Source organism: Eleutherodactylus coqui, chromosome 9, assembly GCF_035609145.1.
Source record: "Eleutherodactylus coqui strain aEleCoq1 chromosome 9, aEleCoq1.hap1, whole genome shotgun sequence".
NCBI lineage: Eukaryota > Metazoa > Chordata > Amphibia > Anura > Eleutherodactylidae > Eleutherodactylus > Eleutherodactylus coqui.
The window spans coordinates 119,130,005-119,143,063 of NC_089845.1; the positions used below are offsets into that span (position 1 = coordinate 119,130,005).

General features: G+C 43.5%; 1 protein-coding gene across 1 annotated transcript in view; it reads right to left on the reverse strand.

The window, feature by feature from the left end:
• TMEM67 (transmembrane protein 67) overlaps positions 1-13,059 on the reverse strand; it is a 64,886-nt gene that overhangs the window by 18,779 nt on the left and 33,048 nt on the right. The window contains exon 18 of the mRNA XM_066578406.1: positions 2,068-2,154. Coding sequence (XP_066434503.1) covers positions 2,068-2,154 — 87 coding nt within the window. The remainder of the gene's footprint in view (positions 1-2,067; positions 2,155-13,059) is intronic.

The window sequence follows — 13,059 nt, forward strand, 5'->3', positions numbered from 1 at the left end:
CTGCAGTGCCAGGCACAGCCACTTGTGTGGACGGATCACATAAGAAGGAGAGTGTTGCAGCACCTTCCTCATGCTGATAGATGGGTCCTAACGATAAGTAATCAATGTGAAATTCAGGGGGAATTCCTTAAACTTCATCATGGCACCCATGTTGGCATGAAAGATAGTCACAAAGATTACTATATAAAGGGGTTACCAGGATAAGAAAAAACATGGCTTCTTTGTTTAAAGAAAATTATGAAAAAAAAACAGCCCCACAGGTGTCTGCAGGTCATGTGCGGTACTGCAGCTCAGACCAATTCACTTCAATTGATTGAGCTGCAATACCAGATACAAGCACTAGACGTTAGCAGAGCTGTTTCTGAAAGACAGTAGTCATGTTTTTAACTATCTCTGTAACTAACCCTTTTAAGTATCATTAAAAGGATTTTCTGTGACAAACGAAAAAAGGTTAAATGGCCTTAAAATAAAAGGTCTATAATCATTTTAATAATAATTTCTCGTATTTTCTTTAAAGCATACACAACTCACTTTGAGACTAGGGTTGGGACATCAAAAACCGATATATCGAAATATCGATATATCGGTAATGCTTTGGCGATACTTTTCATCGATATTGTTATGTGCGATATATCGGTAACATCGATAGTTTAAAGCGATATAATATTGTTTTTTGTAAAGAAGAGACGTGTCTTGTGGTCCGGTGACCATATCTTCTTTCTTTACATTCCGCCCTTTCCTTTGTGTTGGTCAGGATGTAGTTTTGCTCGAGGCACTAATGAACTTCTAAACAAGTTCTAGAAACTTTTGGAAAGTGTGAGGTGACTCTTTGTCACCAATAAGATTTGCTCCAGGCAAAACGAGTCTCAGAAAAAGTGGGGTCTTCGGACCCTTTTCCACATGCCTGTGTTCATCGCGTTAGACGCAGACTCTGAACGCTTGCCTCTAAATGAAAGCATTTCCACATGCAGATGGAGGGCTGCTCTGAACGCATGAAGGTCGCGTCCAGAAAAGGAGACACAACATGTTGTGCGTTCAGCGTCTAACGTGAACACAGTGCCCATAGAAAAGATAGGAGACCCATCTAACGCAATTACAATTGCGTCGGGGCATTGCGTTCGCGTTACCAGGCCCTGCATTGTTTACAAGTTGCCATAGAGACCGTTGGTCCCTCAGCGGCAACTTGAAATGCTGAGTTTTCTTTATGGAGCTCTCATCAGAAGGTTGTAGAGGAGACCTGGAACCTCAAAAAAAAAAAACAAGAACGTTAGATGGAACAACAGCAGAACTTTCTTTGTACTTAAAAATTCCACTCCCAGGTCATAACTTTAATATATTTTCATGTTATTAATAGTTAGAAGTTAATAATAAATTCAACAGTTTAAAGTTTTATAATTTTTTTGTCGATTGTTGCTTTATTAACCCCAGACCTGTTTTATTTTTATACAGCATTTTAAAAAGTCGATATATCGAAATATTGATAGTTTTCCACCGATATTTTACAATAATCGATAGTTTGTTCAGTTATAGTCGATACTATCGACTATCGATATTTTTGTGTCGATGTCCCAACCTTATTTGAGACATTGCTGCATATTAAAAGTCCCAAAGTGTAAAATGCCAAAAGATGTCACCCAATCACTAAGGGGTAGAACAAGGATCAGACAGACATGGAACATGATCGCATCAACACAGGACATTAACCTTGCACTCACATAGTAATATTACACTAAACAAGGTGACTCCAGAAAGTATACATTTTCCAGTCCTTTCTGTACAGTACATAGGAGTATGATGGTGTTATATAATGAATGTCACTCACATCAGTTGCCGTAATAGTGGGACTCACATATAAAAAGTACAGGGAGGGGGATAACAGGGGTGAAGCCTAAAGTGACCATTCTGATACCCACTTACATTTTCAAAACCTCACCTTAAAAATGAGAAGTGGAATTCAGTTCATTATAATACTTTGTACATATGATTTTACAGCATCTCCATGTACTGCGCAATGTCCTCCACAGAACAGCCATAGAGCAAGAATGCTGACTAGAGAAGTGCACTTACCTTAAGAGTAAAAGCACACGATACATAAGTTATGAAGTCCTTTTCATCAGCAGGTAGAGGTAAGAAGAGAGAGACGTGCTTCTGACCCTGTAGATGCACACAAACATAGTACAACTCAATTAAGTAGCATATGTAGAGAAACTAAGACTACCACTTAAGGAGCTGATTCGGCCTTTAAACATTGATAGTCTATCTTTAGGAAAGGCTATCAATATCTGATCAGTGGGGTCCAATGCTTGGGAGCTCCACCAATCAGCTGGTTGAGGGGGCCACGGAGTTAGTGAAAAGGTTACATATGAGCATGGTCCTGTTCATACAACCATACAACCATTCTGAGTACCTCATTGAAGTTAATGGGACAACCCTGTAGTATTCACAAAAATACGGTGCTCCACCCTCCATACTCATTATTATATTATGACCCTTTTGTGGAACCATGTCTACAATGACTACAAAATGTGTAGTACTTTACTTTATGCCCTGCCTGTGTTAGGGTGATTTCACACCTGCGTCAGGGGTACCGCTTTCCTATTCCGTCTGGGGAGCAGGAAAGAAGAATTCCTATGGCCGAACAGCGCCGAACGGACCCCACTGCCTAGAACTAGTTCCGTTCAGGTTTTAGCCGAAAGAAAAAGCACTGCATGCAGGAGGTTTCAATGCAGATATGAAACCACCTTAGTCCTGGTTCCATCTCTCTTCCATTTCTTCAATTTTGTCATTTATTTTGTCTGTAGTTGTTTAATTTAATTTCAATATAAACAAACAAACAGTTTAAGAAAATACGCTGTTCTGACTTTTTAGGCCCAATGTCAACTTGCAGATTTTAATTATAAAATCCGTGCAAGTCTCCCGCGCGGGAGATCAACACCTCTAGTAATCCATAGGAATGCATTAGCATCCGCAAGGCAATTTAAAGCATGCAGGTGTGATTTTTTTTTCCCGGCGTGTGGATCGCATGCGCGGGAAGAAATCGCTGTATGCTCAATTTTTCTGCGGATCCCGCAGGACGGCTTCCATTGCACTCACAGGACAGCAGGAGATTAAAAAAAAAAAATTGCCCTGCGTAAGCGTCCAGCACATTGCCGGAGCGTCCGGACGCATCCGCCGTACTGTAGAAAGAATATCCGTCCAGCATGGAGCAGACCCATGCTGGATCTGGACAGGTAAGAAAATGTATTTTCCTGTCCATGTCTGTGGGCACGGCGGGATTCAGCAGTGGAATCCGTGTGGGCAAGTGGAAATGAGGACTTACAGGTTCATACTCGGATGAAAACATTGAAGAGGCTGCAGCACTTGTACAAGCACCATGGTTCCTATAATCAGCTGATTGGCAGGGATTCTGAGCAGCGGACACCCAACATTTAGATATTCTTGACCCATCCTGAGGATAGGCCATCAATTTTTAAAGGCTGGGTAATCTCTTTAAATGTATATTTTAAATATCTATATGCAAACTATTTAATATTATAAACAGTAGAACTCACTCTTAAATTAATTAATGTTCTGATATTGTATTTGCTTTTTATGTAATACATGAAGTCCCCATCAAAGGGGTTATCCCACCAAAAGCATTTATCACCTAGCCACAGGATAGGTGATAAATGTATAATCGTTGGGATCCAACCCCTACGATCCTCTGAACTGTGCAATCCAAGTGCCCCTAGTGAATGGAGTGGTGGAGCATATACAAGACCACTGTTCCATTCACTTTCTAGGGAGATAGCCGAGTGCTGCACTCAGCTATCTCTCTCAGTCCCACTGAAGTGAATGGAGTGGTGGTCATGCATGCACAGCACTGCTCCATTAACTAGGGAAACTAAAAGTTCTTGCATGCTCATGATCCCGGTTGGTCCCAAAAGTCAGACACCCAGCAATGTGACTAGGTGATAAATGCTTTTGGCAGAATGACCTCTTTAAGCATATATTTTACTCCATGGCAAGCAGCAGAGACCCTCCTATGACCAAGCATGCGTATAATGTATGCCTAGCATCTACCCAGCACTGGACTTTTGGTCCCAAGTCTAATGGAATATTTATACATGCTATGATAATATGTACAATTCAGCAATATCTGGCTTTCCATGAACATTCACTACCAGGCATGGAAGTAACGTATTTAGCAATTCCTTGATTTTGCTCTGAAATCATATCGCAAGAATCCGCTCTTTTCTCACCGCCGACACGCTAAAAACACTTATTGTTGCCCTCATCCACTCTCGGCTCAATTATTGCAACCCGTTGCTGATCGGCCTCCCCTGCTCCAGACTCTACCCTCTCCAATCCATCCTGAATGCGGCAGCCAGGCTCATCTTCATGTCCAGCCGCTACTCAGACACCTCTGCCCTGTGCCAGTCATTGCACTGGCTGCCCGTTAAATACAGAATTCAATTTAAACTCATTACCTTCATCCACAAAGCCCTCCACAGTGCCCCCCTATATTGCCTCCCTTATCTCAATCCATCACCCAGCCTGCGCCCTCCGCTCTGCTAACGAAACTAGACTGCGCACGCCCCTCTAATTCGAACTTCTCACTCCCGCCTCCAAGACGTCTCCAGAGCGGCATCGGTCCTCTGGAATGCACTACCAAAGGATACCCGGGCAATCCAGGACTCAGAGAACTTCAGGCGAGCTCTAAAAACGCACCTCTTCAGGGAGGAATACCGCATACCCTAAAAAAAACCCTCTGTACTCTGCCTGATAACATGCTCCCTGACCTACTGACTGCAATCCTAGCTAGCCACCATCAACTGCCCTTGCAGTCATACTGCCGTCACACGGCTAAATGTCTGACCATTGTGTTAAGAAAATTGTAGATCAATGTATCAGTTAATTATTCTATATTGCATTATAGACTAGGAATATATAGCAGTGAAGGGGTTAAATGAAACTCTTCTATAGGCCTGCATGTCTTCTGAGGAAGAAAGATTAGAAGATAAGACAGTCTACTAAATCACTCATGTATGTTTATAGATAATGTATACAGGAAGACGGGGTAGACTGTAAGGCGCTTCCCATGCCTTCCTTTCTCCTGAATTTATGACGGTCTTATTGTATGTAATAGATACACTTAAGGAGGTGTAACTTATGTTAATCATTTTTTGTTTTAGCCTATCATGTATTATTATTAATCTTGGAGGTATATATACTTTTGCTGTGATGTCATTTATAGTATAAAAACCAAATACGCCTTAGAATAAATTAGAAATCATCTGATACAGCACAGGCTGGTGTGATATGTATTTCTCCTGGGCCCAGACTTCTGCACGGGATCTGGGATCGTCTTCTCTTTGATAAACACATAAATTCTCCTTACATTTTTGGTCCTTCGGACCGGAATCACTCACTGCAGAGGGAGAGGACAGCCTGGCTGTGAAAAGGTGGGTCTGAAGTACTCTCCGATCATTAAAAGACCTCCGTCTTGCTTAGACGTCATTAGAGGCCAGTCGGGCATCCTGTCTGAAACAGTGACGTTTTTCCGAACTAGCCGGAGAATTTAGAAGCCTCCCAGATAACGTGTAGTAAGTATAACAATGGTTAAACTTCTCTCTTCTTCTTCTTCTGTATACTTTAGTGTTAGTAGAATTTACAATGTGTATTGTAAATGAGAGGCAAGTATAGACGAATGGGTTGTCAAGGGGCAATAGCAGTAGTCTATGTGAGACCATAGCCATTGTGAGAAGGCTACAGGAAAGAATTAACTCCGTGCGACACGTAAAAAGTGGTTAGATGACGTCATGGGACACAGGGGTGTCCAGGAACTTTACTTCTTATCTTTCTATTACTTTCTCTTTGATATTGTGTTATAGAGTAACTAAGAATATGAAGAGGGCGGCCGCCTACTAACATAATGTACTATTTGTATTGCTGTCTTATATTGCATGAAGCGAATGTGTGAGTGATTGAGATGAGTGGAATAAATAAATAAATTAAAAGTCCTAGTTGTAAAGAATTATGTGATAAAATACGGACAAAATCAGCTAAAAGATCAGCAGAAATACGGATTATCCGCTGCTGAAGTCTGGTTAAAAGAAGTCCCAAACTGTCACGCCCATATAAAAATAGACCCCCGACAGTTTGATGAACAATTCAAAGGGTTAATGAGGAGTTCCAATTGAATGAAAAATAGAGAGAGCAGATAGAATAATTCTATGGCCAGATTGGAGTTCTGTAGAAGGAAATTAGAATGGGAGGGGAGGAGATGGTGGACCCCTTCCATAGTATAATCAGAAGGGAATAGGAGGTTATATAGTGAGATACATGGTTACCCTGAGGATGGGATCGTTGCAGGATGTTTTTCAGAATATGCAAAACATGCAGAAAAGTGTTACAAAGAAAAGGGTGAGAAAGTGAGGTTTTTTATATGGGGAGAAGAATGTGATATGATGGTTCAAGAAAGTCAGAGAGGTCATTGGACAGCGAAAGGATGTGAAAGCAGAGACAGAGGAAGAAGCAGAGGGGGGGGGGTGCAGCTCGGGGATTTAAATGTATGTTGGAATTATGGGAAGTCTAGTGATTTTGCCTGAGAGTGCCCTGAGAAACAATGTTCTCAGCCACCTTGGGGAAAAATGACTAGGAGGGGTCGATGTACAACACTTGGAGGATCTCATGGCAATTTCCACTGCCTGAGATAGATCTCCAGGTGAATGGGCGGATGATTACTTTCCTGGTGGGCTCAGGAGCGACCAGGACATTAATACATCCCAATATGTAGCCAATGTTAAATGTAGTAATAGTCATATCCTGGTCAGAGGGGTTAATGGCCGGACCCACAGGGAATCCCTCTCTGAACCAGTTATAACAGACCTAGAGACAAATAAGCCTGTGAAATGTCAGATTATATAGTCCCGAATATGTCCAGTAAATGTGTTGTAATGAGATATTATGATAACATTAGGTATACCTTCACCGGAGTACCTCAGGGCTGCTGTGAATCTCCAACAATTGTCTCCCAGGCTATGTCAGCACACTTAGCCCAGTTCCAGCCTCTTAGAGGTAGTCAGCGACTACTGTATGTTGGTAGCCAGCAGCAGACAGTGGAGAGAATTGTGGAGGGACACAGTCGCACTCTTGAGGTTTATTTATGAGCAAGGCCATAAAGTAAACAGGTAGAAACTCCAATACGGTCAGCAAACTGTTAAATATTTGGGGTATAACCTGTCCGATGAAGGTAGGCAAGCAATTCTGGAGGTCCCAAAACTATGAGCAAATGATGTCCTCTTTGGGAATGACAATGTTACGTGTGCTGCTGGGATATGTTGTTCTATTGTGTTTCCAGCAGCACAGCACTCACAGGGTTAATGATTGAGCTGGCTGGGTGTGGTACTGTCTGCTAGCCAATCCCCTGGTCAGTCTATATGGCCCCTCAGGCGAGCAGTCATGAATGCTTGTCTGGTGAGGGTTGCAGTGTGATCAGGTTCATGTCCGTTTGTACGTTTATGTTCTGTCAGTTTTGTGTTAGTTTGCTGTGTGTCCTGCTATCTGTGTTGTGTCCTGTTGCAGCGTGCGGTGTGAACTCTGTCCGGTTCTGCTGGACTCCTGGTTAGTGTAGGGACTAGCAGTATAACCAGGAGCCGTGAAGTGGCCTACTAGTTTCAACATATTGTACAACATGTCAACTAATACCTGGTATTTCTATTCAGCTTCCAATCTGGTACTAGTGGTTGCATGTTGTATGCAGTGTATTCTGGGTCTGTCATGTGGCATGTGAATGCATCCTGTTCTGGTGTGTGGCTCCTAGGATCAGCTAGGGCCCAGATCCGAAGACCGCTGGGCTGCCCTTATTAGGGCAATGTCCCCGCTTAGGTAGGGCCACTGTCATCCTCCCTTGTAGCACAGGGTCAGTTGCCTGAAACCGGTGTGAGTCCCGTGTGACCCTGGTGATACCCGTGTGCGTCCCCTTTGGTCATGATCATGTGGGTTCCGTGCTTTGCCTGCCCACACGATCGTAACAGACAAACTTCTGCAGCTCCTGGATCCCAAATTCTGCATCTCTGACAGCGCTTCTTACCAGACTCTGGTGGGCACATCAGTCTGGGGGGCTGCTGAACTACAGCTTGCCCTTTGTGCTAACTGTTGACTCAGGGGAAGGATATATCACCTCTGTGTTAACTCAGGAACACGGTGGGAAGCAGACTAGATCCAGTGGCCGAGCGCTCCCACCCTGTGTATAAGTGGTAGTCAGACCTTCTGCCACTATAGTGCTGTCCCCCCACACACTGAGTACCGCACGCAGTTAGTTATACTCATATCTCAGTCCTTGTAGACATCCCCCTGCAGGACACTACTGCTCTCAGCCACACCTGACAACCTAGGGATCTACTACGCTCCATCCATCTACCTTACTGCCTATTTCTTCAGACGGTCCTCCATACAACTGTCTAGGAGAGATGGCACATGAGGTGTTACTCAGACCAGATCTGCAGGATGTATCTCTTGTGGATGCTGAATACACTCTTGTAGATGGACTGTACATCTCCGTTAAAAAAAAAAAAAAAGCTATCTTACCTAAATCGTTCTTCAGATGTGCAGCAGTTTTGAGCCATGGCCTGTGTCATGTCTCAACAGGGGGGATGGTAGCACTCATATGGACAGTGTTCACAGCCTAGGGGTTTACAAACTACTCTAAAAAAAATTTTTTGTCTTGTATTATTTGTGCTAAACAATGCAGAAGGGAGTATAAGACCAGGAGGGGGCGCCGTCCTACACATGGGGGATGCTGGGAGAGCTCTGAGTGTAACTTCTATAGAAGGAGTGACGAGTGCCATACTGGTAGATCTGCTCCCTGACCTACTGACTGCAATCCCTGCTAGCCGTCATAAACCGCTCCTGCAGTCACACTGTTTCTGCCGTCACACGGCTAAATGTCTGCCCATTGTCTATGTGTATAGCATCCCTCACTCTCCAGCCCGCCATACTGTGCACATCTCCACCTCGCCATACTGTGCACATCTTCAGCCCGCCATACTGTGCACATCTCCACCCCGCCATACTGTGCACATCTCCACCCCGCCATACTGTGCACATCTCCACCCCGCCATACTGTGCACATCTCCAGCCCTTTACCTTCTGTATCCCCCCATTACCTGTAGTATGTAAGCTCGTTGGAGCAGGACCCACACCCCTATTGTTCGCATCGCCTGATTACTATGTAACCGCAGTTCTGTAATGTTTGTATTGTCTTTCTGTATCCCCCCTGTCTATGTAAGCGCTGCGGGATATGTTGGCGCTATATACAAAGATTATTATAGATGTGTGTCAGATGAGGGACTTGTTGGCATTGCACACAAAGGGGTAAGGCGTGGCTAGATGCTTGCCTGGCTTGATCGTACTCCTAGTCAGGCCACGTCCCTGGCGGCCATCTTAGTGCTAGTCATGGCCTGCAGCCATTTTAGTACCTGCTGTAATACCTTCAGCCGCCGCCCAAGTGCCATCTTGGCTCCTTACATCCCATAGCTGTACCTTCTACCTGGCATCCCAATGCTTGCACTTGTAGTACACAACACCAGTGATTAGTGCCTTCTCTGAACTGCATAGGAATAGTCAGCAGCCTCCATCACTGTCCTCTGTGTGTTGATGATATGTTGTCTACCTGAGGTGTGTGCTATAAGATGGGGTCAGTATGATACTACGGGATATTTAGTCGTAGCAGAGGAATATGTAAGGTCTCCTTCAGATAAGTGTCAGGTAGTGAGGGGACAGGTTGCTATGGGTGACGGTAGTGAGGGGACAGGTTGCTATGGGTGACGGTAGTGAGGGGACAGGTTGCTATGGGTGACGGTGTTGCTGACAAGGACCAGGGATAGTAGGCAGCAGGACTGAAGAGATGATTACATGATGCAGACAGTCCTGGGATCAGACAGTGAAGGAATGAAGGTTTACAGTAGTATTAGATGAAGATGACAACGGCCTGAGTGCTGCTCTGTGCGGTGGGGTCAGCTCACAAATGGTTACATCCTCTGTTACATGGGAATGCTTCTTTCACCCTCACCCCCACCTTTCAGCTTTAGAGTTCAGTGAGAAAAAGGGAGGGGGAGTGTGACTGACTAGCCATGCTCTGCTTGCTTGATATGAATAGACTTGTAATGAAGATGATCAGGAATGAAGTTTAGTATAAACCTGTGTGAATAGGGAACGTACATCCTTGCTGTTATTTGTGTACATGTTAGTTCTGTGATTGGTTTGCAGTGATTTTGATTGTTAAATGGTGTTTTCAATGTGATAATGTCATGTAAGATATAATAATAATGAAGTTGTTGATTAATGTGAGAGCTGAGTGTCCCTATTACGGGAAGGATAGCACAAGGATGCTGCAGTTATCTGTAGGAGGCAGACACAGCTAAAGCTCTGTTTATCATACTCCATCACCTCTCCCTGATAAGAGAAAATCCTGAGGGGGGGGTGTTAACGTTGGAGGATCAAGCGACTGCAGATGATTGGAGTAGTAGTAGTTGTGTAAATCTTAATGTTATGCAGTAAATATTGTGTATAGAGAATGTTAATAATTATATGAGATAGAAAGACTTGACCCCACGATAGATAAAAGTTAATGACAAGTCTTCAAGCTGTGATGAACGTAAAATGTGTGATTAAGCTTCTTAACTGTACCTACCCCCCACAGATAAGTGATCCATGTTATACATTGAGTTTGCTGTTTCCACCTGTGAGCAGGGACCAAATACCTGCTGTTGCCTCTGATCCTGGGGTTAGACTTGCTTCGCGCTACCTGGTAATGGGACCGAGGCAGACTACGGGAGACTGCCTGAGGGATGCTGTGCGGAGAGGAGAACCGTAAGGGCACGTTGTCTCTGGGATATGGCCTGAGCTACAGAGAGCACGCACAGACGTGTGATGGTTGTGTGGTGACCGGGCCTAGAACAGGTGCCAGGTACAGCCCCTAACGGGATTGTGCTTGGTACAACTGATAATGCCTGTGTACCTCATGACCTCCGAGGGCAACAGCGAAGGCCGTATCCAGAGAACTAGGAACACCTCTCCCAAAGGTTCCTCTGACCCATCGGGGTCCCAAGGGGGTACCGGACGAGTATGGGACGAGAAATCGGATGGCTGCAGGGGGTTTGAGTCTCTTCTTGCATGGTGGGTAACAGTGAATAAAGATGTAGACCGGATTAATTACACATACTATAACCAACAGAGATTTGTTAATTATACAAGAGATGCAATCAAGGGCCTAGAGGAACAACTAGGACACACCTTACACTTATTGCATGGCAAAATAGAATGGCTCTTGTTATGTTACTAGCAGAGTTTGTAAAATGATTGGAGGATATTGTTGTACTATCATTCCTAATAACACAGCACCAGATGATACCCGAGCACTGGAAGGGTTAAATGCATAATAAAATGAACTAGCTGATAACTCTGGAATAGACGATCCATTCACAGACTGGTTGGAAAACTTGTTCGGACATTGGTCACAAGTCATATACTCCACATTAGTCTCTATGTCAGTATTTGCCTCCATTCTAGTACTCTGCGGTTGCTGCTGTATCCGAGGACTGTTACAAAACCTTATTATTAATACTTCCATCACCAAAACTATGTTTCAAAATATACAAGATGACGAAGAACAAGATGGCTTACTGGGTCAGGTGACCACCTCTGTCTGACAAGTGATGGGTAAAAGTTCTACGAAGAAAGCGCCATTTTACTTTGATGATTTTGAAGTGTGACATTTTGATTCCAGTGCGTTCTGATTGTACCGGAGGATTGCTCTAAATAACTGATGGACACTTCGATAAGTAAGATTTTATATCATGATGGACAATCATTTATATATGCGGAAAGGAACATCAATCTTATAATAAATCAAGGCCAAGCTTCTCTTGGGGGGCGGGCCTAATTTTGGGTACAATTGGTGGAAGAACTTTATATATATATATATGCATCAATGTAATACTTTTATATGAAATATTTTTATATGAAATAATTACATACTTAGTTTTGAAGTGTAAACCCGGATCTTCTGGCAATAAAGTTTTGGGCCTGATGAAGCCAGGGGGTCTGTGGTAGAGTCATTTTATATGTGTATTTACTATTATACTGTGTTGATCTAAAGTGGGGAATGTTAAGAAAATTGTAGATCAATGTATCAGTTAATTATTCTATATTGCATTATAGACTAGGAATATATAGCAGTGAAGGGGTTAAATGAAACTCTTCTATAGGCCTGCATGTCTTCTGAGGAAGAAAGATTAGAAGATAAGACAGTCTACTAAATCACTCATGTATGTTTATAGATAATGTATACAGGAAGACGGGGTAGACTGTAAGGCGCTTCCCATGCCTTCCTTTCTCCTGAATTTATGACGGTCTTATTGTATGTAATAGATACACTTAAGGAGGTGTAACTTATGTTAATCATTTTTTGTTTTAGCCTATCATGTATTATTATTAATCTTGGAGGTATATATACTTTTGCTGTGATGTCATTTATAGTATAAAAACCAAATACGCCTTAGAATAAATTAGAAATCATCTGATACAGCACAGGCTGGTGTGATATGTATTTCTCCTGGGCCCAGACTTCTGCACGGGATCTGGGATCGTCTTCTCTTTGATAAACACATAAATTCTCCTTACACATTGTCTATGTGTATAACATCGCTCACTCTCCATCTTGCCATACCGTGCACCAGGGGCGTAACTAAAGGCTTAGGGGCCCTGATGCAAAACGTAAGCTGGGGCCCCCCCTCTATCTGTATCTGTACCCGTACCCATACCGAAACCATGCTGCACAGAGACATAACTTGAAGCTTCTGGGCCCCAATGGAAAACCTTTAACAGGGCCTCAACTATAATGCTTTATTCATAGTACTGGGCTTCCTATATGGAGAAGAGAGGCCTTATGGGCCCCTAAGACTCCTGGGCCCGGGTGCAACTGCATCCCCTGCACCCTCTATAGTTACGCCCCTGCCGTGCACATCTCCAGCCCTTTACCTTCTGTATCACCCCATTACTTGTAGTATGTAAGCT